The sequence below is a fragment of the Dipteris shenzhenensis genome, chromosome 13, assembly GCF_047967505.1.
Source record: "Dipteris shenzhenensis isolate YYH24624 ecotype China chromosome 13, Dip_SZ_1.0, whole genome shotgun sequence".
NCBI classification, from domain to species: domain Eukaryota; kingdom Viridiplantae; phylum Streptophyta; class Polypodiopsida; order Gleicheniales; family Dipteridaceae; genus Dipteris; species Dipteris shenzhenensis.
In genome coordinates this window covers 22,873,056-22,898,617 of record NC_141608.1, presented here as the reverse complement: position 1 = coordinate 22,898,617, position 25,562 = coordinate 22,873,056, and the positions used below count along the sequence as shown (strand labels likewise).

General features: G+C 46.2%; 1 protein-coding gene across 1 annotated transcript; it reads left to right on the top strand.

Moving 5' to 3' along the window:
• Positions 1-964: 964 nt before the first annotated feature.
• On the top strand, positions 965-15,101 carry LOC147895181 (mitogen-activated protein kinase 15-like). Its single transcript, XM_087383587.1, has 11 exons — positions 965-2,215; positions 2,431-2,839; positions 3,218-3,345; positions 3,429-3,488; positions 3,898-4,047; positions 4,135-4,290; positions 11,191-11,328; positions 13,647-13,720; positions 13,840-13,941; positions 14,043-14,170; positions 14,406-15,101. Exons 1-11 carry the CDS (start codon positions 1,976-1,978, stop codon positions 14,699-14,701), a joined length of 1,881 nt encoding a protein of 626 aa, XP_087239713.1. The 5' UTR covers positions 965-1,975; the 3' UTR covers positions 14,702-15,101.
• The last annotated feature ends 10,461 nt before the right edge of the window (positions 15,102-25,562 follow it).

Below are 25,562 nucleotides of genomic sequence, written 5' to 3'. Positions count from 1 at the left end.
TGGTGAGTAAATGATCAAATCATCAACATAAATGACAAGCATCATAATACATTTCTCTGTTTTTCTCACATAAAGTGAGAAATCTTCCGTGGAAATTTGAAAGCCAATAGTGACAAGATACTGTCCTATCTTGTCAGACCATGCTCTGGGTGCTTGCTTCAAGCCATACAAGGGATGAACAGCATGCACATAACTTGGTGGCTGCTCCATATAGACCTCTTCTTTCAAATCACCATGCAAGAAGGCATTCTTTACATCCATTTGTCTGTGCATACCCCTTGACAACTCGAGCACAAGAATATTGCAAAGGGAACAAGGAAAAAAGCAATTGCAAACACATATCTAAAGACGAATCAACAAAGGGCGTTACGAGTACGACCCAAATTGTTTATCCAAGTTCACTTTAAATTTGGGTCTATCCAAGTTCCAACAAGAGCTTTGGATGCTTGAGCTCTGAACATTTGTGTGATGTCACTTGAGAAATCTCATCGAAAAGTAGATCATTGAATAAACATATGTTTAAGCCTAATTTTAGAAGAAAACAAATCTACTACTGTTCATCAGACAAAAGTGATTACGAAAAGCTTATTGCAGCAGCAGGATATGATTCAAGTGATGCATGCTGGGTAAAAAAATCAGCAGAGGGAGCAACGTCCTCAACAGGAAAGCTGGAATTGTTTTGCAGCAAACTTGTGCATGCTAAATTCTTCTCGAGTCAGTGATAATAAGCAGCCACCAGAACTGTTCATGAGAGCTGTGACTCCTCGGGCTTAGAAGCCGCAAAAGCTTAGCTCAAAGCTTATCTTAGGGAGATAAAGTCAAAAAATTGAGCAGAATGATTAGATTGCTGTTTCTCCCAAAAAAAAAAAAGGTTCGAACTTCGAAGATGGACGGGTGTTGGGATTCGGAGAGAGGCAGAGACAAAAAGAAGGCGTGTGTACAGTGTACACTGTGTAACAGGGAGCCTAGGGAGGTGGGAACTGGCAGCTATGCTGATGACGGTTGCAGAGGCTATGGAGAGAGAGAGAGAGAGAGAGAGGGGAAGAGCAATCTGGATCAATGGCTAGGATGAATTCTTTTGAGACTGTTGAATGCGAGCATCACTAATGACTTGACTGTGTGAATGATTGTAGTGGTTGTGGTGGTGTGATGATCTTGAATGATCCGAATGATCTGATCGGATGCTGCCTGTGCCTGTTGCTCCAGCCTCCTCTAAGCTCTTGTTCTTAGTATCATCTCAGAGTCTTGCCTACTCTCATGGAGGAGCAACCTCCGAGCTTATGTGTGTGTGCTGTTGTTGTTGTAGCTGCTGCTGCTGCTGCACCAGCACATGGCCACCGCCCACCCCTCTGTCAGTCCAAACCCTTTGTGTATTGTTCTTCTTAGTTCTACCCTCTGAGTCCTCCCCCCCCCCCTCTCTCTCTCTCTCCCCCCTGATACCACCTCGGGATCCAGCTACCAGCACCTCCCATCGTTGTTTTTCTCTGCAGCTCTTTCTCCTCTACTCCTCTCTGTCTCTGTCTCTCTCACACATGGATGAAAAGGCCCGGATCGAGTGAGGAACAGTCGGGGATCCAGTGATTCACAAGCAGTTTTGACTCAGGATCGAGTGAGGAACACAAAGCTGGACTCAGGATCGAGTGCTTCACACGGAGTTGGACCCAAATCTGTAGAGCCAGAGACGCACAGAGAGCAAAGACATCCATCCCTTCTTCTTCACTCCTCCTCTGCTCTGTAACCTATCCCATCTTCCTGGTTCACTGAACGCTTTTACCTTCTGTGGTCGCCACGTTGATGCTCTGCCAAGTCTAGATGACGGGGGCTGGCTGAGAGTTGCTTGATTGCCTCACCGGCTTTCACCCACATTGGTCCTCGGTCTACCCTTAGAGATGCACAAAGCTAGATGAGAACGCAGTGCTTTTGCGATTGCTGGGTGGCGTGCTCCTTGAGGGCTCGCGACGGCTTAGCTTAGCACATGGGTGGGGCGCTGGTTGAAAATTTTCGCCACTGGTGCCGACATCGTTGGAATAGACTCAACTCGCCTTGCGTAGCGTCCGACGTCGTCGCACCTGAAACTACGCTGACGTTCAGATCTCTAAAGGAAGTGAGGTCGAATCACGCTTCCCAAACAGACTCCCCTGAAGACAAGGTAAGCGGAGGCCTTGGGCAGAAGAACAGAAGGAAAATGCACAAAGGCGAGCAGCAACGCACCAAAGTGAGTCCGATTGTTTACAACTCTGTTCTCATGAGGCAATTTTCTTCTCGTAATTCGGGTCGTAGATCCCGCTGAATCCGCCGAACCAGGGGCATATTTTATCGTCGAGTAGCAAAATGATAGAACTAGCTGTGCCTACATCGTAAGCTGATTTTGTTGCATCACTTTGACTCTACGACATTCCATCTAATTCCCCTGGTTAATGGTTGACGCAGAGCGATCAGGAAGTCGAATTCTTTACAGAGTATGGAGAGGCTACCCGGTACATACTCCAGGAAGTGATAGGAAAGGGAAGTTATGGGGTTGTTTGCTCGGCAATTGATACACATACGGGAGAGAGAGTGGCAATTAAAAAGATCAACGATATCTTTGAGCACGTATCCGATGCCACACGCATCCTCAGAGAGATCAAACTTCTCAGGCTGCTCCGTCATCCGGACATTGTTGAGGTGAAGCACATTATGCTTCCCCCCTCACGTAGGGAGTTCAAAGATATTTATGTTGTTTTCGAATTGATGGAGTCGGACCTGCACCAAGTAATTAAGGCCAACGACGACCTGACCCCTGAACATTACCAATTCTTCCTTTATCAGTTATTACGCGCGCTGAAGTACATCCACACAGGTAGATTTCAACAGTCCCATTTGTTTTCAAAATAAGATTCGACAATGAAATTGTGATGCCTCGTTCTAGAATAAGTCTATGGTCAAGCCTTTGGTAGAAACTGCGCTTAGGCTTTCCTACCATTGACGTATGTTAAGCTAGAACGTGAGGTATGCTGCAATGAGCAAGCCACATGATTCAAGGACTGTCGGTTGTATGCATTTGCTAAGGATTTCTTAAACTCAGCTGAGGCTGTTTGATGTTCCACGACAGTGTTTGGATAAGCTCTTACCCCAACCCGCCGTTCCTGCTCCCGAATTCTGCCGCAGTCAGTAGCGCAAATGTTACCGTTAGCGTCAAGAATAGGATCACGGATTGATTTTATAATCGGTGTTGCAGCAAATGTTTTTCATAGGGACTTAAAACCCAAGAATGTGCTAGCAAATGCTGACTGCAAGCTCAAAATCTGTGACTTTGGCCTTGCTCGTGTGGCCTTCAGTGATGCTCCCACAGCAATCTTTTGGACGGTATGCTGTGTTTCTGTGTTTGCAAGAATATTGAATCTCTCATTTGATGCTTCCATCTCATGTGAAAATATCGTTGTTCACAGGATTATGTTGCCACAAGGTGGTACCGGGCTCCTGAACTATGTGGTTCCTTCTTCTCCAAGGTCTAGTTTTCCATGCGATTTATATGTGTTGAGCTACACCCTGACCGTATTTGCTCTCTCCTTAAATTTACCTGATCTCTGAGCTGGCAAAATAAATTTGGGTTAACTTGCTCAGAAGTAGGCTAGAAGCTGTACAGTTTTGCTTATTCCATGAATTGCCTTTGCAATACACAAAGATTGGTAGTTAGTCATCTTAAAGTCAAGCTCATCAAAATTCACTGGTTTAGTGCTATGTTGTAGTTTTGACAAGCTGTACTAAGCCCCCTGTTCTTTTGATCCATTTTGGAATAATGTATTTCCAGCAATATTGTGCATGCATAGGTGTATGTGCCCATACCCCAGGGTGTGTTTTCAATTGAACAGACGTGTTCCTGTGTTAGGCTGATATACCTTATCTCATTGGTTGCAGTACACTCCTGCTGTTGATATATGGAGCATTGGGTGCATCTTTGCAGAGGTATTGGGAGGCAAGCCCCTTTTCCCTGGAAAGAATGTTGTCCACCAGCTGGACCTCATGACTGATTTACTTGGAACTCCACCATCGGAAGCCATTTCAAGGGTACGTAAGAGATGTCTTTCTTTATTGTGAGGTCCTTATTAGCAATCTTATTTTCCATTGTTGTTGAGTATACAATGCCTTTGACAGATTCGTAATGACAAGGCAAGGCGGTACTTAGCTAGCATGCGCAAGAAGCCTCCTGTTCCATTCTCCCAGAAGTTTCCGAATGCAGATCCACTGGCATTGCACCTTCTAGAAAGGCTACTGGCTTTTGATCCCAAGGATAGACCTACTGCGGAAGAGGTAGATATAACTCAGCTGACTAAATGCTTGCGAGTATTTTGAGTGATGAGTTAGGACTATGCCTAGCTACTCTATTACTTTGACTATCATGAGATTGAAACTGCACTTCGTTGTGTTTTTAGAGGATGAGTTTGGGCATGTTCCTGGTTACATCTAGATATATGTTCCAACATGCAAGTTTCACCGTGTGAAGTTTTCGTCCATGTTGCAGCTTGCTGGTACTATGATAAATTCTCTATCTTAATAGTGGTGTATTGCCTGTTGGCTACAGAGGCTTGTGAAGAATATACAATTTCATTTTAATCTCTCCCAAACAACATGTCTAAGCAAAAAATGCTTAGAAAAGAATTAGCCTTCTCCTTTAGTGCTAGCCTTTGTCACGGTTAAGTCTGCCCTGCACGTGCAAAATGTTGACAGAAATTCAGTATGAAGACCTTTGTATAAATGGATGCTCAGGTATGTGTGGGTGTGTGGATATGTATGAGATTAGATGTCTATATTAATGTCTGCACCAACTGTTGGGCGCCGATGACATTGGTGGGGATGTTATCTCTGCTACGCATGATGGAGTTCAAGGTTTTGAACTTTGTGAGTGGAACTTTGTGAGTGACTGTCATGAGATTGAAACGGCACTGTGTTGTGTTTTTAGATGAGTTTGGGCATGGATTCATCTAGATATATATTACTTGACTATTTTTGCATACAAGGAGGGATAAGCAGTCGGTAATTTGGGTAACGTACTACGACTGCCATCTGAAAAGTATTCTCTGTTATGCATCATCATCTGGTGGCCATAGTATTATCTGTATGAAAATGCTTTTAGGCGGGAGTAGCAGTTGGAAGGGCTTCATGTGAGCTTGAATATATCGACAAGCAATGTTAAATCAAGTAATTGTTGGATAGTATAACATGCCTAGGGATTTTTCTGCTGCATGGCAAAGTTTGTGTCCCTAATTGTTAAGCAGACTTTGTTTAAATCAAACCTTCCTGTACTCTCTGTTTTCATCATGCTACCTGAAATTTTCATTAAAATGTACTAGTCACAACCTACAATAAGATGTATACTGAGCATACCATTTTGTATTGATAGAAGATGCATATGTATGTACAATGTTTTGGAGAGGTTTACATTTACTACATGGGCCTGAATTTGTGACACCCTCAGCTGACACCTAGTATGGATACAGCAGTTTTATTAAATAAAGCACCCACCGGTTTAGGGTTTAGAGGATGAGTTTGCATGGGATTCAGATTACTTTGAATACTTTTACATACAAGGAGGGATAAGCAATAGGTAATTTGGCTAACGTACGACGCTTGCCATTTCAAGGGTTATCCTCTTATAGACATCACCATCTGGTGGTCATAGTATCATCTGTATGCCAATACTTTCAGGTGGAAGTAAGAGCAGGAGGGGCTTTCATGCGAGCTTCATTATAACGACAAGCAATATTAAATGAAGTAATTGTTGGATAGTGTAACATGCTTAGGAGTTTGTCTGCTGCATTGATAAGGGGACTCTGTTTAAATCAAGCCTCCCTGTACTCTCTATTTTCATCCTGCTACTTGAATGTACAAGTCACGACCTACAATAAGATGTCTACTGAGCAGTACCATTTTGTATTGATAGAAGATGCATATGCATATACAATGTCCTGGAGAAGTTTACATTTACTACATGGGCCTGAATCTGTGACACTCTGTCAAGCTAGTTGAGCTGACACCTAGTATGGGTATGGCAGATCTTATTAAATTGAGCCGTCGCCAGTTAATGGATTTCTAGCATGGTGAATTGAGGGGCTGGGTGCAGGAGGCAAGTCCCGGATGCCTGGGTCCGTCAGGGTCCTGGTATCTTCTCTGCTCTTTGATTGTTTATGAGAACAGGGATGTGCACTTGAGGTGGCACCTGCAAGATCCTGTCCCATCTTAACACACATGGGTTACTCCCATGGAGCAAAGCAAGGGACAGAAGCTACAAGCACAGGCCTTGATTGGCAATGTAAATGTAGCTACTACTAGGACAATGCCGGATAATCAACACTGGTTGGTCGGCCTGCGCTCTATTTGTGTTGTTTGTAGTGATTTTATTTTTGGGCTTGCTCTTTAAATATAATTGTACAGTTTGTGTCTTAGCTTTGCAAGTGTTCTATATCTGGACACTGGAGTTACCGATCTGAATCAATGAATCTTCTCAATGAATACAACCTAGCACGTAAGCTTCAAATAGGACCTAATAGATAGGCATTCTCTCATCTTTATCTCTTTAGCTGAGTGTGACGGATCAATCTAGTACAAGGCGCCTTGTGATGGCCAAAGAAAAAGGGAAGGAGTATGCCCAACATAAAATCACTCTCACACGGACCTCCTTGTCTTTGGCAAATTACAACCCTTAAATATGGCCTTAGCTTGTAATTAGAGCAACATGGCTAGTTGGGCCTTGCTATTTTTGAGTGTTTCTAGATTTGTACTTTGGGCTTGCCCTTTGAATTTAATTATGTGCTGTGTGTTTTAGCTTTGCAGTTGTTCTGTATGTAGATACTTGAATTAATATTCTAGATCAATCAATCTTCTCAATGAACACACCCTAGCACTTAAGCTCCACCAATGGATAAAGCAAGGTGTAGTAGATGTGCATTCTTTCTCATTATTGTCTCTTCAATCGAGTGATTGATCAATCTAGTAGAAGAGCCTTGTTGTTGATAGCAAAAGAAAAAAGCCCAACATAAAATCTCCATCACATAGACCTCCCTGCTCCTTGTTCTTTAGCAAATGCACGACCCTTAAACCGACCCTTAAATATCGCCTCTAGGCAGGCTTCGTGCTGCCTATACACTTGGCAAAAGGCCTAATATCCCAACTCACCCTACCCATCAAAACAGCCCACTAGGGTCTTTGTCTATAGACTCGGCAAAAGGCCTACTGTTCCAATCCACCCTGCCTGTCAAAACAATCTACTAGGGTCTCTATACACATCCTTTACTCATGCTGATCTATTGGAATATGTCTTCCTCATATGGAGTCTCACAAGTGGGTCATGTTAGTTTCTAACATATAGGCTGCATGTCGCAAGATAGGTTGTGAGTCCATTTTTTCGGTTAGGGCAAGATCATGTATGTTGGCATGCACATGGATGACTATCTCCACAATTGTTTAAGGAAGATGGGGAGTTCATCATGCATATCTTACTTATGGGCCTCATGCATAGAAAAGAATAATCGCAACTGTGCATCCAAGGGATGAAGCCCTATATTGTCCCATATGTGAGCTCACGGCTGTGAAGATGTTCAGAAAGCACATACACCTGTCTACCTATAAGAGCCAAAATGTAAAAGGTACAATGATGGGTTTTCACTTCCAGGCATTTGGGAAGGTAAGTATGCACCTTGGCCCATAGCATGTTGCTTATATGTGTTAAAGTCCTACTATACTGAAAGCACAACTTCCAGTGACTAGCTCGATAAAATTAGAAATTTAAATGGCCTTTAAAACTGAATATTTTATACTAGAATATATACAACCTCACAAATCAAATTTAATAAAACAAGCAAAGGAACAAAGGAACAAAGGGAGTTTGTAAGCAAGATTAAACCCACGGGCCAACCAACAACACCTTCTTCTAGCTTCTCTTGCAACAAAGAAGGATTAAGACTCTTATCATTGTTATATGCCTTGTTATTAGTAGGTGGCTGGTTGAGAGTAGAAAGGAAGGTGGGAATATATATATGTATGTGTGTATGTGTATGCGTATGCGTATGTGTAGGTATATATATGTATGTATGTATAGGTGTATTGTTGTGTTCGTGTGCCTACTTCTTTGTTTCTTATTACTGTTTTTAGTTGTGAGTAGTAGCTGTCCCACTTTGGTACAGCTTTGAATGTACATGCTTTCTTAATGCAAAATTTCTTTTATGAAAAAATGTGTCAGTGTGTGTGTGTCTCTCTCTCTATAAATAAATAAATGAGCAAACATACAAACAAACAAATATATATATATATATATATATATATATATAGAGAGAGAGAGAGAGAGAGAGAGAGAGAGGTCTCTCCATATATATATATATATATATAGAGAGAGAGAGAGAGAGAGAGAGAGAGAGAGAGAGATCACCTTCATTATCCTTTTGCAAATGGAGCCTCAGCCTTGTCTTGGTTGCCATTTTCAAGCTGATGCAATGGACTTCTAGTGCTTTTTTTGTTTGTAACAAGGGAAGAAAGAGGCTACTCTAAGCTCAGAATTGTTGGCTAATTTAGTGCATAGCCAACATGAAGGCATGCATGGATCTCAACCATCCTTGCATAATGGCCATTCACACTTACAGAGGATTGTTGCCTCTTTTTGGTTAGATAGGAGGAGAGTCCTCTAATCAAATTACACTCACTGGTTTACCACGTGGGTTGACACCCCTTGGCCCTTGGTTGTTTTGGGTACTCCATTAATGAGGAAAGTCATCCTTGCTAGCATGTGAATATCAATAGACATGCAATTGGAACCAATAACAACACCTCCTAGGACATTTTTGAATTCACCTTGGCTTCATGGGCTTCTCACCTCATACATGTATCCACTTTTCCACATTGGGACCATAGATAATCACGTGTCGCACCCATGCTCTAGGGTGCATCTAGATATATATCCCTATACTTGAATCATCATTTTGATGCACCCCCATTCTTCTTTTTCTTTTGTAGCTTAAAAGTGCGTACGTGTAAGGCATTTGTGCTTGTTAGTTGTCTTGTGGGTACTCTTACTACATTTCGACATTACTTGATCTTTAGAGGGGCACAGTGGCAGTGAAACATGGGCCCATGTCTTGACATTGGCGTCCTCAAGTAAATAGAGCATCCCCTTGCTGCCCATACCTATGGATATCGTCGAATAGTGCAAGAAATGGTGATATCAACACTCAGCTTGTGGATAATCTAATGTCATTGGAGCGAAGTAGGATGCTGCGATGTAGACATCTATGGTCGAGGGTCTCCTACGATGGATCCACATATAACGTGTATGGTTGTCTTTGCCTAGATTTTGTAAGATTGTAAGTGCAGGTGGAGTAGGTTCTCTTTTTTATCCTCCTATGAGAGGAATGTATTAACATTTGTAAAAGGCCAAAGAGAAGTAATACATCATGGATGAAACACCTATTGAGAAAGTAGAAGTGTATAGTACATCTTGGAGAAATTGACAAAAAAGTGAAATTGAAAATGAAAGGGACAATGGAGGGATGTCTACCGTGGAAATATCCGATCAAGTACTTCGTTGTGGGCCTCACAAGACTCTTTCTATGTTTCATGATTTGTAAAACAAAGAGGGAAGCGGAATATCGATTTGCATAAGTGATGATTTGTCTCGTGTCTAGGAACCCATGGAGAAATGAGCAATGGTGTCATTTTTTGATATTGTATATCTTGGACATACCCTATGCAGTCCGAGTCTTACCTATGAGTACTCTCTTATCAATCCATGACCATCCATACAAGATCATCCTTGTACCAAGATCCAAAGTCAGGAGATGAGACAAGTCCACGGCAATAAACTGAAGAAGTTTCGAAAGTCCTAAAAGCAGCAACACTGCCTTTGATGTCCATGTTTGGTCTCCCAATAACAGCTCCTATATGATCGAGTCATCCCGCTTGAAGCTCCTTATTTCATTGTTGACATACATGCCTGTTCTGCATACTACTCACATATGCATTTGGGTGATCATCCATGGCCATCACGTGACCCTCTGTGACAGTTTAGTGATACCTGCTTCATGGGGTCCTGTGTTTGTGAATTGAGATGATGGTATTATTGATCCAAGACGAGGGAAAGTTTTGCAAACGGCAAAAGTATGACTAGGATCAGGATAAAAGTTTGATCAGGAGTTTTTTTTGAAGGAAATCATGGTTATTGACTTTGCCATTATTATGTTTTGGTAATCTCTTTAAAATGAGAAGTGGTGAATTGGAGCAAGTTGGGCATAGTAAGGTCAAATATGGGCTAGTTGGGTATGTCATATAGATAATCAGCATGGGTTTTCGAGATGTTCATGTCACAGATGGTCTTTTCGGCAGCCTCAGTGCCAAGCTATTTCCTTTCTTTAATGCATTGTACATAATCAGCTCATGAGTAGTACTCATATTCAGTATGTATCTTCCATATTGCGTGACTGCTGCCGTCTAGTGTAATATCAGCTGATAGGCAGCTGAACTCAGTTATTGTAATGCCTATCTGTGTTAGCAGGTCTCCATGCTTTTAGAACCTTTTATGTCCTCATATGATGCCATGAATCATGATGCTTTTGCCTTGGTGTGAAAGGTTAGCATGATTTTCTCACTCTTATCCTGTGTTGTCCGATTCTTTATTGCTCTTTTTGCCATCGTGAACTCAGATCTTCAAGGCTCAAGTAATGCTAAATGCTGTTGTGAATCTAGTTTTCAGAGAGTGATTGTAGGCATGAAAGTGTTGATTCTTTGGAGTTTCCTAACAGAACATGCAATTGTTGATACCCATCTGAGATTTGAAGTTAACTGACAATGTGTTTCATTGAATTGTTTTCTCTCATGAGTCATGAAGTAATCTGTAAACAATTGACAATTCAACAAAAAGTAACCTTGGAAAGGCTTTCTCTTGGCCTGGAGGTCTCACAATTTTGATTTTAACCAGGCAAGCAAAGTAGGTTCTGCATCCCTTCAGAGCAGAGAGTGATTTTTGCCATGTGAGAGGCCGTCCCATGTTGATTTATTATTGCAATTACACCTGCTTTATTTTTTTTTGGAGGAAATTGCATAATCTGTGAAGCAATGTGCCTTCAAACAAAGTATGTCTCTAGCCTCTAAATGTTTTATACTATTGGACCAATCATACCTTGGCATGTCTTGATTGTAGGAACTGACAATGTATGGACCTTTTTGCAGGCCCTTTCCGATCCTTACTTTCGAGGATTGTCTAAGTTAGAGCGTGAACCATCAGCTCAGCCCATCACTAAAGGGGAATTTGAATTTGAGAGACGGAGAATATCGAAGGAAGATGTGAGAGAGCTGATTTATCGAGAGGTAATTGACAATGTTGGTCTGCAACTAAGCTTGGGATTGTGTTAGACTCTAAATTATGGCCTAACAATTTTTGTAAAGCTTAAATACAAGTTGTGCATTTAGATTGAGTGTGTATCCAGTTAATATTAGAATGTTTTAATGGTGTATACCCTAGGGTTCATTGATACCGAAATTGGAAACAAGATCCCTAATAAATGTAACGAGGGAACTTAAGGAAAGAAATAAAAAATCATAATTTATATTGCCCTACCATCATGCGGTGCACATTTGAACAGATTCCGACAAATCACTAACAATTTGATCAACCTAAGCTTTTAATGGCAGTTTCAATATAGTAGCCAAAAGTGGTATGGTTACAGACCACCAGAGTTGTACTTGAGGAAGATTGCCATCTCAAATTTATGCCCCTCTAATCATGCAAACGGGTGGTAAGGAGCATGAAATTAAGATTTCTCAGGGACAAACAGCTTGAATATTTTGAGGAGCTAAAAAAGAATCCCACAAAGGTTTTCCAGGGGCTACCGGGCAGCATATATCAGGTGGGACCTAGGAAGAGGTGATGGAGCTTGTCAAGGACCTGATGGGGAAGAAAAGGACACCATTAACTGTCTATAAAGGCAACAAATGACACCATCACAGAAGACGATGTACAGAGAGGTCTGAAGAAGCTAGCAAATGGCAAGGCCCTAGACACACAAAACTAGTGGCTAAGATGTTGACATGTGGAGGAGACGAGGCAAACCACGCTCATTAATAAAGCTTTAGACGAGCATGCAAGCACACTTTGATGCAGTAGGGAAATTTTAGAGAAAGTCATGCATGCAAGTCAATATCACTAAGACCCAAAGTAATGGTAATCAGAACTCGAAATTAGTGGACGGACTTCACATTGAAGGGGAGCTTTTGGACACAGTGACCTCAGCAATACCTGGGGTTGGAATTCGAAGACAATTACTATTGGGATGCATGCCCGGAAGGGACATAATGGGAGGTTTGAAAGCTCTATACAGCTCCAAAATAAGTGCAAGAAGACTCACCTATGAACTGGAAAATGAGAAAGGTTATACACCATGCTTGTGCAAGCTATAAATGGCTCTTTAATTGATGACGCATATGTCCGAGAAGAAGTAAAGTATTTGAGGTTTTGATCCTGATGCAATACATGTTGGTGGCGATGATGAAATGGTATGATGCTCTTGATCACGTTTTTGATCAAGAGAGCATAATCACAAATTATAACTCTAAATGAGAAAAGATCAAGTGCTTGTAATTGAGTTTGAAATCCAGAATGCATTTAAAGGATGTAAATGGGACATTGTGTCAAATATGTATCCTTATCCCAACTGATGGATGGTGTAAAGAAACTGTAATTTCTACTTTTGTGCCAGTGATATGGGAAATAGTCTAGCAAGGTAGGTGCGGTCATCTTTGTAACTTGCCACAAAACCAGTCAAAGTGGGAAAGGCAAAGGATAGGTAAGCCTTGAAGAACAGATGTGACAAAAGTAACTGATTGCAATCAAAGGAGGACATGAGTGTGGAGGAAGACAAGAAAGCGTAAAGTTTACCCTCTTCTAAATCCTTCTGGTGAAAAGTAGTCTTTAATCTTGTGCAGTATTCCCACTCTTTCACAAGTCATGTGTACTGTCAAGTATTTCTAAGGGGAGTATGCAAGCTGTCTTGTAGCTGACATCATAATTGGGAAGATCAAGTAATTTGTAGGACCACCTATGGAGGATGGAAAGCTTTTATCACATGTCGGACAGATTTATCTATGAGGTTTCATGTATCATTCATCAAAGTGTGGTATCTATTGTCCCTTTGTGTTATGTGGCAAAATATTCATCGAGGGGGAGTGTTGAAGATAATTGGCCTAATGCCATGTACACTACTATTGTAATGGTCTAGAACGGGAGTGGTTCCAGGGTCAGGATTATGCGACATCATCAGTAGAGGATGAGTTCCATATAGAATGTCTCGTATTTGGCCTCAGCATATGCATAGTTAGAGTGAAGGAAATGAGTTCTTGTGCAATACATTCTGTGCTCATGTGTTTGCTGTTTACCTGTCTGTATTGTCCACCTAGTTTGTGTTCTTGTGTCTTTGGATATACTCATTCAACAAATTGTAACACAAGTATCTTCTAACTTTTGAAAACTCTGGCTTGTTTAGCTTGGTGCAGATGTTTATTTTACTGGTTAGGAACTCACATATAGAAATTAAATTGATCCCTGGAATCTTGTTTGACTTGTACAGGGTAATATATTTCTTAGAGCTTGTACTAGAAAGTTTATTTATTAATTGCTCTTGGCTGTATAGATCTTGGAATATCACCCTCAAATGCTCAAGGAATACCTTCATGGAAAGGATACAGGACAGTTCATGTATCCAAGGTTTGAGCTCGATCTTACAATTGTTTTGTTTATTATTGAGGGTTTTAACTACTCTCCTCTTCAACACCTGGTCTCTGTCCTTGCCCTTTCACCTGACTCATACAAATTATCTATCACAGCACGCTGGATCAATTCAAAAGGCAGTTTTCGTACCTTGAAGAACATTATTCCAAGGGCTCTCCATGCGCACCTCCACAGAGGGAACATGCCTCATTACCCAGGTAAATTGCATATATCTGTATTGTTGTTCAACTAGGAAAGTGAAATGCTTATGTTTGTGATTCAGAGGAAAGCTTATGCATCTGTGCTATCATATGCATAGGGAACGTGTTTTGGACTTTCGAGAGGATTGCTCGAAGCATAACAAGGAGATTGATAAACCACGCCAGGAAAGAGGACTCACATCTGTGGCAAAAGCATCTTTTAGGGCATCTCAGAAAGTCTTCCAAGGTGATATTTTATGTTAACCTCTGCGTGCTTTAATGCATGCATGTATATATGTATGTATGTTCTTTTTTTTGTATATTCTTTGTTTGTATCAGTTAGTGTTTTTGTGTCACAGAGCGTGTATGTGTGTGTGTTTCTGTGTGCGCATGCACAGAGAGAGAGAGAGAGAGAGAGAGAGAGAGAGAGAGAGAATAACACTAGAGAGAGAGAATAACACTCTACTAGTTTTATGTTCCAGGTGGTCATGCAAAGCAAGGCAAAGGGGTTGGAGAAGGGATGGTCACAGGTAATGGAGCAAGCTTAGAAGCCTCCTATCCAAGAAGACTCATCAAGAGTGCAAGCGTGAATGGTTCGTTAACTACACCTGCACCAGGTTATCCAAAAAGGAACCCTTCTTTAAGATCAGAAATGGATCTTATAAAGAGGGAGGATTCAACCCAGGACTTGGGTAAGGTGCAGCAAAAGTCACATGTCATAGGTTTCGAATTGACAAGGAGGATTCAAGCAATCCACAGTGGCCTGGCCCGCTCTTGAGGGAGCATTCTTCATGCAGCTCCAGCACATTGTAGACTACTAACCACGAGATGGCAGCACCACAGCTGCTTCTGTAAGTTAAACACCCCCAAATTAAGGGGGCAAGTTAAATCATATTCTTTGTAAAGATTTAATCGAGGCAAAAGTTTCGGAGTATTTTTTCTGGAATGGATGCATCACTGTAGCTTTCATTCTTTTGTCATAATGGGTGTGCCTTAGAGTAGTGCTCTTACATAAGAGTTTCTTAATATACCAGGGTAGAGGGAGGACTAAAGCTATTGCATATGATATTAAGAAGAGAATAAGAGGTAGATACATGTGGAGTATGCCCAAGTGGCAGATCTTGCACTGATTCTTGAAGCCCATCAGGTTTTACTGAGCTTTCAAAGAAACTTTTGGTTGGACTATTGTGAAAAGAAGAGCACCAGAGGCAGGGAAAACACAAACTGAGGTGCTTTTTTTTTTTGGGGGGGGGCTGTTTAAGATTCCCAAAAGCTGTCACCCACTCATGCTTTCTTGAAGTGCCAGAAATCTTAATTTTTGATTAAATATGGATTGAGTTTTGAAAGTACCTTACATTCAGTGTACATAGAAATATTCTTAAATTATTGCTGATCTCATGGTATAAAATATGGGTATAGTCAATTCATCAAAGGATGCAAGTTAGGAATTTATTTTATTCAGTTTCTAGGTGAAATACATAAATTGGCTAAGCTCAACACTAGACTTCTGTATGTCATCGTGTCAAAGAACTCTCTTCCACGATCTTGTAGCTACCTTGTTCATTTTTCTCTCCCTTGCACAGTAGCTCTTTTTTTGTGTGGTCTCTGTCTGTCCCTCATCTTTTTCCAGCCTTACAATAGATATCTTTCTGGCAACTTTGTCTCTCCCTTGTCCACCTTTCTCTCCCTCAATTCTATGACTCTCTCACTATCTTGATAGATATCTCTCTCGTGCTCTATGTGTGTATGATGCACCTTGTTCCCACTCTCTCTCTCTCTCTCTCTAATTTATTACGGCTTTCTAATAAAATTTTCATATGAAAATTCAGGTTTATTGAATATAACAGCATGTGAGGGCATACCATTGTCAATGGCTTTATGATTTGGAATCATTACATGCTCTTCTTTGATTGCGAGTATGTGACTGGTGACTTTACCAAACTATTTCTTACATGATTCTCGTTTCATTTTTAGGCATTATAACCATAAACATGTTGCCACTTCGGTTGAAGTTGCCATAGAAACACATTGGCTCGATGCATCAGAAGTCCGAATTGCATAATTGTAAGAGACTCTTGGTTATGTCAATCTTCAGTCACGTTTTCTAGTGGTAACTGAAAATTTTCTTTGTGTTGGGGGGTCTGTACATGTCACCCATTTTTTTTTTTTTTGCCGAAAAAACAGTGCTAATTATATTACTTCGAGAAGAAGATACAAGAGGTCAGCTTATAGCTGACGGCTGCGTTCACAAATCGGACGCAGCCCTAAAAGGTAGCAAAATAAACCATCCTCTCACGGAGGGATAAGACGAGTATGAATGAACAGCCATCGGGGTGGTGAGTAATGCCACCGAAGGCCCTGCGTAGTCTGCGCGAAGAAGAGGCCCTGTGTGTCCCAAGCCCGGAGGAAGCGTCTCCGCTTCTCTTGACCGGCCCGGGAGTCTCCCTGAATCTGGTCCCACTGGCCTCTGAGAGTATGAATAATCTCACTCCAAATCTCCGCCATGATCTGGGCAGTAGATAAGGAGGTGCCACGTAGGATCTGCGCGCAGCGCGAGGTCCAAATGTGCCACCTTGTGATGCTGCTAATAATCTCCCAGACTGGCTGCCTCTCCCGGACTCTTGTATCAGCCTCTGCTAGGTGCTGTGGGATGCCCTCGAGCGGTCCCCACGTCCCCTGTGTAATAAGGAAAGTGGGGTCCTGTTGGCATGCCTCGAATAAGTGATGAAGACCAGGTGCGGTGCTGCACCAACAGAACGCGCCCCAAGTGATCAATCCTAGCTCTGGTGCTGCGCGAGTAAGAATCCCAAAAGTCCACCTCCACACTTCCTGGACGCGCGTGCAGCTCCACAGGCAGTGTTTTGGTGTCTCCACATCCGCATGGCAAATCTGGCAGCAACCGTCTTGGCCTATCTGCCTCAACCAGCTCCCCATTGGAAGACCTTTGTGGGCAAGAATCCACAGGAAGTATGAGATCTTCCGCGGCCGCCAGCTCTCCCACAAGGCCTTCCAGAATGCCTGCAAAAAGAACTTGGAAATACCCTGTGCGTACCAGTTGGGTCGCTGGGTGGGGGGGCGGCCCTGCATCCTCCCGAGAACTCGCCTGCCCAGAGTCGTACTGTAGGCGAAGAAGGTCGGCCCTTGTCCTGTCACAATCTCTGGCCACCACCACTCTCCACGTGCACCTCCAGCTGCGTCTGCAAGATCAGTCATCTCCAGATGTCTGTACGTATCCCTCCAAACACGAAGGGATCGGGTTGGCCCCCTCATCCAGTCGTCCCACCTGATATGTGATCTCTCCCCCTACTGAAGACCCTCGGCATCTCTGACCTGACCGTTTCAGATAAGCGGCTGTCGATCGATCTCCTCCTGACAGCTGGGAGGGGACTGAATGAGACTGAGACGGAGCCGCCTCCAAACCATGAGGAGGCTACGAACGAGTGGGGAGCGGGCTGAGTGAGCGGGGCGGAAGTGAAGATCCACCTGAGGGACGGTAGCCACTCTCCACCTCGGCGCGGGACACAAGAGCCGACTCCCTGCTGAAGTAACATCTTCCACGTCTGTCCCCCTGGGGTCAAACCGCGAATGATAAGCTTGCCTAACAAGGCCTGGCCTGACTCTGAAGCTCTGGATCAATGACCCCCAGACCACCCTCATCCTGCGGAAGAATGACTGTCTGCCAAGCAACCCTGGCTTTGGTATCTCTATGCCCATCCTCCCCAGACCAAAGGAAGTTCCGAACCAACCTCCTGAGCTGTGCCACGCTGGATCTCGAGAAGCACCAGCAGGAAGCCACATACCAAGCCGTGGCTAGGAGGACCTGACTAACTACCAAGACACGACCTGCAAGGGAAAGCTTAGCAGTGCTCCAGAAAGCCAGCTTCCGTCGGATCGAATCTAGCACCGGGAGAAACTGCTGAGCTGGTGTGATGTCTAGGCCAACCTGGAAGCCAAGGTATCTAGCTGTCTGTCCACGTGGAATCCATCTGAAACCCAGAAATCGCCCCCACTGAGAACACGCCCCCGGGTCTGTGAGAAAACCAACTGATTTGTTCCAGTTGATTTTCGTACCAGCGGCCGAGCAGAAAACCTCCAGGGCCATCCGCACCCTCTCTAGCATCCTCTCATCATCCTGGACATAAAGGGCTGTATCATCTGCGTACTCCGAGTCCAGAAGCTCCGTGTCCTCCCGGAGTGGAAGGCGAACACCCCTGAGCCCTGTGGACCTCGCCCGAAGGTAGTAAGTCATGGCCTCGGCGAAGAAGAGAAACAGGTAAGGAGCCAGGGGACAGCCCTGACGTACTGATCTCTCCAAGCTAAAGCGCTCACCCATCCTGCCTCCAATGATGACTCTGCTAGACGCTATCCTGTACAAAGCTGAGATACCCTGAATCCAACCTGCCGGGAAACCTAGCCGCTCCAGAGTCCCCTCCAAAAAGGACCAGTCCACGCGATCGTAGGCCTTCTCGAAGTCGAGAAGTAAAATGGCAAGGTGTGATCCGCTGTACTGAGCCCACTCCGCCGCCTCTGAAAAGGTGAAGACATTATCCAGGATACTGCGATCCTGGACAAAGCCTGTCTGAGTGTCATGGACGAGGTCTGGAAGTAGAGGCCGAACTCTGGCACTGATCATCTTGGCGAGGATTTTGTAGGCAGTGGTAAGGAGAGTGATCGGATGCCACTGGCGGATCTCCTGTCTATCTCCTCCCTTCGGGATGAGGCAAATCAGTCCTGAGGAAAGGCTCTCTGGCATCTGACCGCTGCTGAAAATCCCCTGCAGAGCTGCAAGGAGGGGCTGATGGATCTGGTCCCAGGAGGAGGTGAAAAATGCTCGGGATAGCCCATCCTCACCTGGGCATTTCTGTCCGTCGATAGCCATCAAGGCCTCCAACATCTCATCCGAGGTGAACGGCGCCAACAACGTCGCCTGCATGCTAGGCTGGACCAGGGATGGAATGTGCCTCCACACCTCCTCACGGGCACGACTAGCACGAGGGGCAAGCGGCTCCTGCTGGAAGAGGGTCCTGTAGAAGTCAGTGGCCAACCCCAGGACCTCCCCCGGATCCGTAACGATGTGACCATCCGCTGTCCTGAGACTCCGAAGCTGATCACCTGCAGCTCTCTGGCCGTGCGTCCTGAAGAACTCCCTGCACATCCGGTCACCCTTCCGGGCCCAGAAGGAGAGAGAGGCGTGATAGGAGAACTCGGAGCGACGCTGGAGGGTCTCCTCCAGGAGGGCTCTGGCTCGAAGGGCCTGGATCCGAAGCTCCTCCGAGCCCGGGGAAGCCTGCTGAAGTCGCTGAATGGAGGCGAGGTCCCTCCGAAGAGCTCTCTCTCTGCCCCACCAATCCTGTTGAACCTGTAGGGCTGCGAGCTGGCAGATCTGGCTGGACTCCTGCAGAGCCTGCGCGACCGAGTCTACCAGATCCACGCCCTCCCCCCAGTCTCTGTCCCAAAGACTGCAAATGCTGCTGCGCACGTCCACCCTCGAGAAGATGGAGTCGGGAATCCTGCATGATCGGGGGGGGAGAGTCTGGGCTGCCGAATCTAATGATAGGAGCACAGGCGCATGGTCGGAGAGTGTCGTCCCTGGAACTATACCCGCCTGGCCGCCTCTGCTGATGGCCCAATCACTGACATAAAATCTATCAAGCCTCTCCAGGAGTCTGCCTCCTTCCCTGCGGAAGCCCCAAGAGAAGTCCAGGCTCCCGTGCCAACGTCGGAAGGACGGGTCTCTCCAACTGTCCCTCCCTCCTGTCGCGAAGATGAAAGAGTCCCAAGCTGACTGCTCTGCCTGAGCCATACCTGTGAACTCCGGATCTCTGCCCTGCTGGTCCTCCAAGGTCTCCAGGTTGTTGAAGTCTCCTCCAACAATCCAGGAATCCATGTCTGGAAGAATCCCTGTAAGTGTCCTCCAGAAGGTGGCTCTGCATCGGAGGTTTGTGGGAGCATAAATGTTGAGGATTCCTATTTTGGATCCCTCCAAATTCAGGCCTACCCAAAGGGCTCGGCTTGGGATCAACGTGCCGTGACCGAAAACTTCCTGGGCTAACTGCTCGCACACGGAGGTACAGACACCCCCACTCCTCCCCTGTGCGCCGATCGAAGGCTCCCAATAAGTGTAGGAGCGTCCAGGGAGAACCTTCCCGCAGCTACGGGAATGAGCCGCAGAAAGCTTGTGCTCCTGGAGCAAAAGTACATCCAATCGACCAATCACTGCAGGCTGAAGTTCCTGTCGCAAAATGAGCTTCCTGGGACCACGGGTGCCCGAAGAGTGAAACCCGTTCACATTCCAGGATACGAGGTGTAGGCTCATGGAGAGGGATGGGGGGCTACGAACAGCTGTCTGCTCGCGGTCGAAGTCGAAGAAGAATCAGACATATCGGAATGGAGGCGCTGCCGCTTATGAGAAGGTTTGGAGGGGGAGACGGGGTCGTCCTGCCCGTTCTTCAACACCTTCAGCAATGGCGAGAGGCCTCTGGTGCCATGAGCAAATGCTTTCTCGAGCCAGCTCGAGATCTCTGAAGTGGTCATCCCGTAGAAGGTTCGGAGTTTCTGTTGGGACCAAGCTCTGACATCCTGGGGAAGAGGCCATGACAGGGGGGGTCTGAGGATCACAATCAGTCGGAAACGTTTGGCAGCGCAACGCCACCGCAAGCGCACATCGCCCTCGGACCACTGAGTCTCGAGGAGCTGCCCACCGGACGGGCCTATCCAAGAGCAAATCTGGGCGTGTGTCTGCTCTCTGAGAGCCTCCCAAACCGAGTCGTCTGTCCAGGTCTCGGTGCCATCGCTGAGGAACGTGAAAGCGAAGCTAGGGCCATCCCTGGGAGCCAAGGCAGCAATCTTCCCATCCGCCCCTTTGCGGAGCAGGAAGATACTAATGTCGAGACAAGCCGGGAAGGTCCCAAGGTCGGCCACATCCAGGTAGTCCTAGGGGCCAGATCTGTAAAAGTCTCGAGGAAGCTCTCTCTCCTGGAGCTGAGACCCAGCTGAGTCTGCCACTGAGGGGCTAGCGGGAAGGGAAGCCTGCTCCACTGGTGGTATAGACTCCGAGTGTCCTGCCATCGGGGGGGGAGGGGGAGGAGGCTGCAGGATAGGCGACTCGGGCTCCACGGAGGCGACTGGCGGAGAAGGTGGAGGAGGTGGAGTGGGGGCTGCACTCGGCTGGAAAGCCGACGGTGCAGCTAACTCTGTAGGAGAGGCGAGGGGGACAGGGGGGGGATGGGGATGCATCTAGAACTGGGGCTGAGCGGGAGGAGGAGGAGACTGAGGAAGAGGAGGCAGGGGCTGAAACTGCGGGTCGGGCGAAGGGGGGGGAAACTGGGGAGAAGGCGGGGGGGTGGGAGAGAGGAGGATCTGAGGCTGTGGAGGGCGGGCTGCCGTCGAAGAAGAAGCTCTCCCAGGTCCCTGGGGCATCTGCCTGTCAGGTCTCTGGAGTGCTGCTGCAGGAAGGGTAACCTCTGCCTCCTTGCCTTTATCCGAAATCTTCTTGTTCTTTCCTCTTTTCCTTCGAACCTCGGTCCAACCGCCCACTACCTGTGGACCAGGCTCCGACTGCCTCGGCTCCTCCTGACGTGGCTGTCCGGGGGGGGGGGGGGGGGGGCGGAGGGGGCGGGGGCGGGGAGGGTCGAGACGAGCTGGCGAAGCGTGGACAAGCAGCCGCCAAGTGCCCAAAGCCGTGGCACCGCAGGCACTGACCTGGCTGTCCGGTGACTATCATGCTCTGGGTGATGCTGTCGGCACCTGTCACAATCTCGATCACTGCAGGGAGAGTCGCAGGATCCGCCACAGCCACACGGACTCGGGGAGCTCCTGCCGTGGTCACCGCGTCGGCAAAGGTGTCGTGCATAACCCAGCCAAAATGGGAGCCCAAGTCCCTGACGATCGGCCGCAGCTCAGTAGCAAGCCCTGGAAAAACTAGTGTCACTGGGTGGCGAGGTATACGGAACCGAACATCGAAATCCGCTGCGCTGAAACCACGGTACCACGGGACTATCATGATGATCTTCCCATCCACCGATGTGGGGGAACCGGCAATCAGATTGCTCGCAGCTTTCTCACTGGAGAGTTTGAGCCAGAAGATGCCCCTTCCCATAAGGGCCACCTCCTCAATATGGCCATCCTCTAGCAGGAGAGTGGACTGGAGCCAGTCCCTGATGGTAGACCTGGAGGGGGAGTGTCCAATGACTCTACCGTAAACAGAGGTACGAGCAAAGTCAATGGCTACCTCCTGAACACGAGATGATTGTTGCTCTGTCAGGATAACGCGGTAGGCATCTGGAGAGGGAGGGTCCGACTGGGCCTCCGGATCCGGGCAGGGGGCCGCCATACCGCCAAGACTAACTGCAAGCTTCCGATGAGGAAAAAACAGGCTGCCACCCAAGAAGGGGATGAAGCGGGAGGTGGAGCCTGGGGTGAGGCGGGCGAGGCGAAGTGAGGGGACGGGGGGGTCGAAACGGAGGGCGGGGTGAAGGCTGCGGGGTGCGGGGAGTACGGAAGGGCACGGGAGGGTGGGGGGGGCGGGGTTGGAATGGCGGGGCTGGAGGGGTGAAGCGGGGGGCGGGGAGAGCGGAATGCGGCGGGGGCGGGTGAAGCGAGGGGGTGAAAGAGCAGCGAGGGGGTGGGTTGGAGCGGGGTGGATGGCGAGGGAGCAGCGAGGGGCGGGTTGGAGCGGAGGCGAGGCGAGGGCGAGGGCGGGTTGGAGCGGAGGGGGCGGGTTGGAGCGGAGGCGAGGGGGTGGGTTGGAGCGGAGGCGAGGCGAGGGCGAGGCGGGTTGGAGCGGAGGGGGCGGGTTGGAGCGACGGGGAGGGGCGGGTTGGAGCGGGGGCGAGGGGCGGGTTGGAGTGGAGGCGAGGGGGCGGGTTGGAGCGAGGGGGCGGGATGGAGCGGAGGCGAGGGGGCGGGTTGGAGCGGAGGGGAGGCGAGGGGCAGCGAGGTGGCCGGCCGGGGGGGGGAGGGGGGACGGGGGTCGAGGGCGGAGGGGGAGGGGTGGAGGTGGTCGCGGCGAGGGGGGAGCTAGGGGGAGGTAGGGCTAACGGCAAGGGGGGGAGGGGAAGCTCGCAGGAGCTCATGGAGCATTCATTTGTCTGAGTCTTGGACTCTCGAACGTTCGGTTCGACACCAACAAGAGTAATCCGTACATGTCACCCATTGGGTTGACAATAGGATGGGACATATAGCACATATGGTGGATAGGGAGCTGAATAGCCCGTTTTTCTTTTAGTTTCAAAAGAGAGTTTGTTTTGAGTATACTTGTGCTTTTTAAGTTAGAAATGTATTTTTGCCTCTTTGTAGAAACGAGACATAAGTGTAAAGGGCTTTTTAGCTTTTTATGTTTTAAATAAGAGAGAGAGAGAGAGAGAGAGTTTCTAGTTTTTTGGAAGCTTTTGTTTCTTGACTTGCTTGTTTATTTTTGTGTAAGTCACTTGCTTCGTTTCTTCTTTATTTCTTGTTTTCATTCTCTTTTGTTTATTTGACGTATTTTAGTAAGCACTGGGTTTGCCCAAGAGACTCCGCGGGTCTTTAGAAACTCAGTATAGCTGCTTATGCTTGGGTTTTGATGATGACATAAGTGTTGCTTTGCTTGCTAAGTATGTCTTCCTTTTGTTTTTCATAAAAGTTTTTGTTTACCTGTTTTTTCTTCTCTTTTATTTTCTTTGTAGATTTTTGATCTTTAGAGCAACAAAAATTCTAAATTTGTATGAATGGACTTATTCTAGTCTTACAAAGGTATACATATGGTGGATAGGGATATAATGAGCTCCCCTTTTGACTTTGATGTTAAGATTGGATACATTGATATCCTTTCAACTTACATCAGATTTGGATGTGTAGTCTAGTTCTCCTACAATTTAGCAATCTTCGGAGTTCAATAGTTCTCAATTTAGTTTGAAAGAAAATTCACTAAATTACGGATTATGATTTGAAGTCATCATATGTTCCATCTTTGTTAGAATAAAAATCAGTTGTGATTGGGTTGCTTTCACTTGACTAGTTCTTACAAGGTTTGCCTTACATTTTCAAGCTTTATAGCCATAAGCATGTTTCCCTCAAGCCTTAGTTAATCTAGGATGGGAAATCTCAATTGTAAGTTAGTGCTTGGTTTTGCTTCACAACCTCTCAAGAACTTAAGCAAATATCTTCCTAATTTCCAATTTGTCAAATCCTACTTTAAGCTCTTAGCATTTCCTATTTCCTTCAAGGTAAATTGTTGTGAAATTGTCTCTTTAGTTGAACTTTTTAAGCTTGGACTGTTAGAAACTCACTGTGCCCACCTGTGAGTCCTTGATTTGAGGGACAAGGGGCAGTGAGAGGTAGGAAGGCTGGGGAAAGAGAGAGACTCAGGCTGGCATCATAGGCAACTAGCAAACGGGCTGGTTGCTGCCTGCAACAATAGGAATATAAGGGTTCTTAGGCCTCACTTGGAGGCTTCTGCAGCTGCACAGACTGGCTGCACGGGGCACCCTTAAATAGCGGCCTGTGGCAGGCCAAGTGGGCCCAACCAGGGACACCGACCAAGGCCAACCCTGGTCGGTTTTTTAGGGTCATCTGGTCGGCCACCAGACAGGGTACCGACCTTGCTGGTCGGTCAACCCAAGGGGTCTGGGCAGTGCCTATAAAAGGCCCACTCCTTCATTGTTTCCAGCATCCAGTGCGAGATTGAAAGCCTCCTTCCAAGGCTGTGCTGTGCACTCAGTTCTGGAGCAGTTTGTGAGAGAGAGTCCTTCAGTATTCTCCAGCACTTTGCTGGATTTTGTATTACTCCCTGTGAGCTGTTTTTTCTGCCCACCATCCGGTGGATGAATATACTCTCTCTCTCTCTCTCTCTCTCTCTCTCTCCGTCCAAGTTATTTCTGAGTGAGTGTTCATTGCATCTGTGATCATCTATTTGAGTTGAGTTGGAGAGATCTTGGGTGGAGGTTTGAGTGATTCATTCCCTCCTATTCTCTAACATGGTATCAGAGCCATAGGCTCTCAACTCTTCTTCATCAAAGCACTCTCTGAAGGAAGGAGTCCCTTGGCAGACTATGCTGGAGTGCTAGAGTTCAACCATTGGACTTGTGGGAGTGTCTTTCACCTACAAACATTCTACTTGGTAGATTGACCATCTTTCCTTCATAGCTTTGTATTCATGGAAATATAGTTTTTGAACAAGTCTTCTTCTTGTGGTTCTAGCAATACTCCATGTGTTAGGAATGTAAAGAAGAAGAAAACTCCAAGATATACCAATAGGAAGGTCACCAAACTCCAAGGCAAATCCTAAGTCCCTCAATATGCAAAGGACCTTGGCTTTTCAGATTTCATTGCTTGTAACATGCATCTATATGGTAATGGTTCTTTTTAAATTGTAAAGGGATTAGACTCTGCCAGTCTTGGTAAGACCTTCCATATGGCCTCCAAAACCAAGATAGATAAGTTTGAGGGAGAGGGTTTTCATACTTGGCAGACTAAACTTAAATTCATTCTTATGAAGAAGGGGATCTGGAATGTGGCTAATGGGAAAGAAAAGAAACCAATCACTAGATAAGGAGAGGCTTTATGGCTCCCTAAGGATGAAAAGGCACTAGCCATAATTGCTCTTGGATTGAGTGATTCTTTTATCCACCACATTGATGGTTGTGAGATTGCTCATGCTG

Bases quoted from the DNA above. Each gene is read 5' to 3' on its own strand.
- LOC147895181 (XM_087383587.1), top strand. From the start codon at position 1,976: ATGGGTGGGGCGCTGGTTGAAAATTTTCGCCACTGGTGCCGACATCGT. The intron at 2,216-2,430 runs GTGAGTCCGATT...TGGTTGACGCAG, and splicing joins GCGAGCAGCAACGCACCAAA to AGCGATCAGGAAGTCGAATT. The intron at 13,721-13,839 runs GTTTGAGCTCGA...TATCTATCACAG, and splicing joins GGACAGTTCATGTATCCAAG to CACGCTGGATCAATTCAAAA.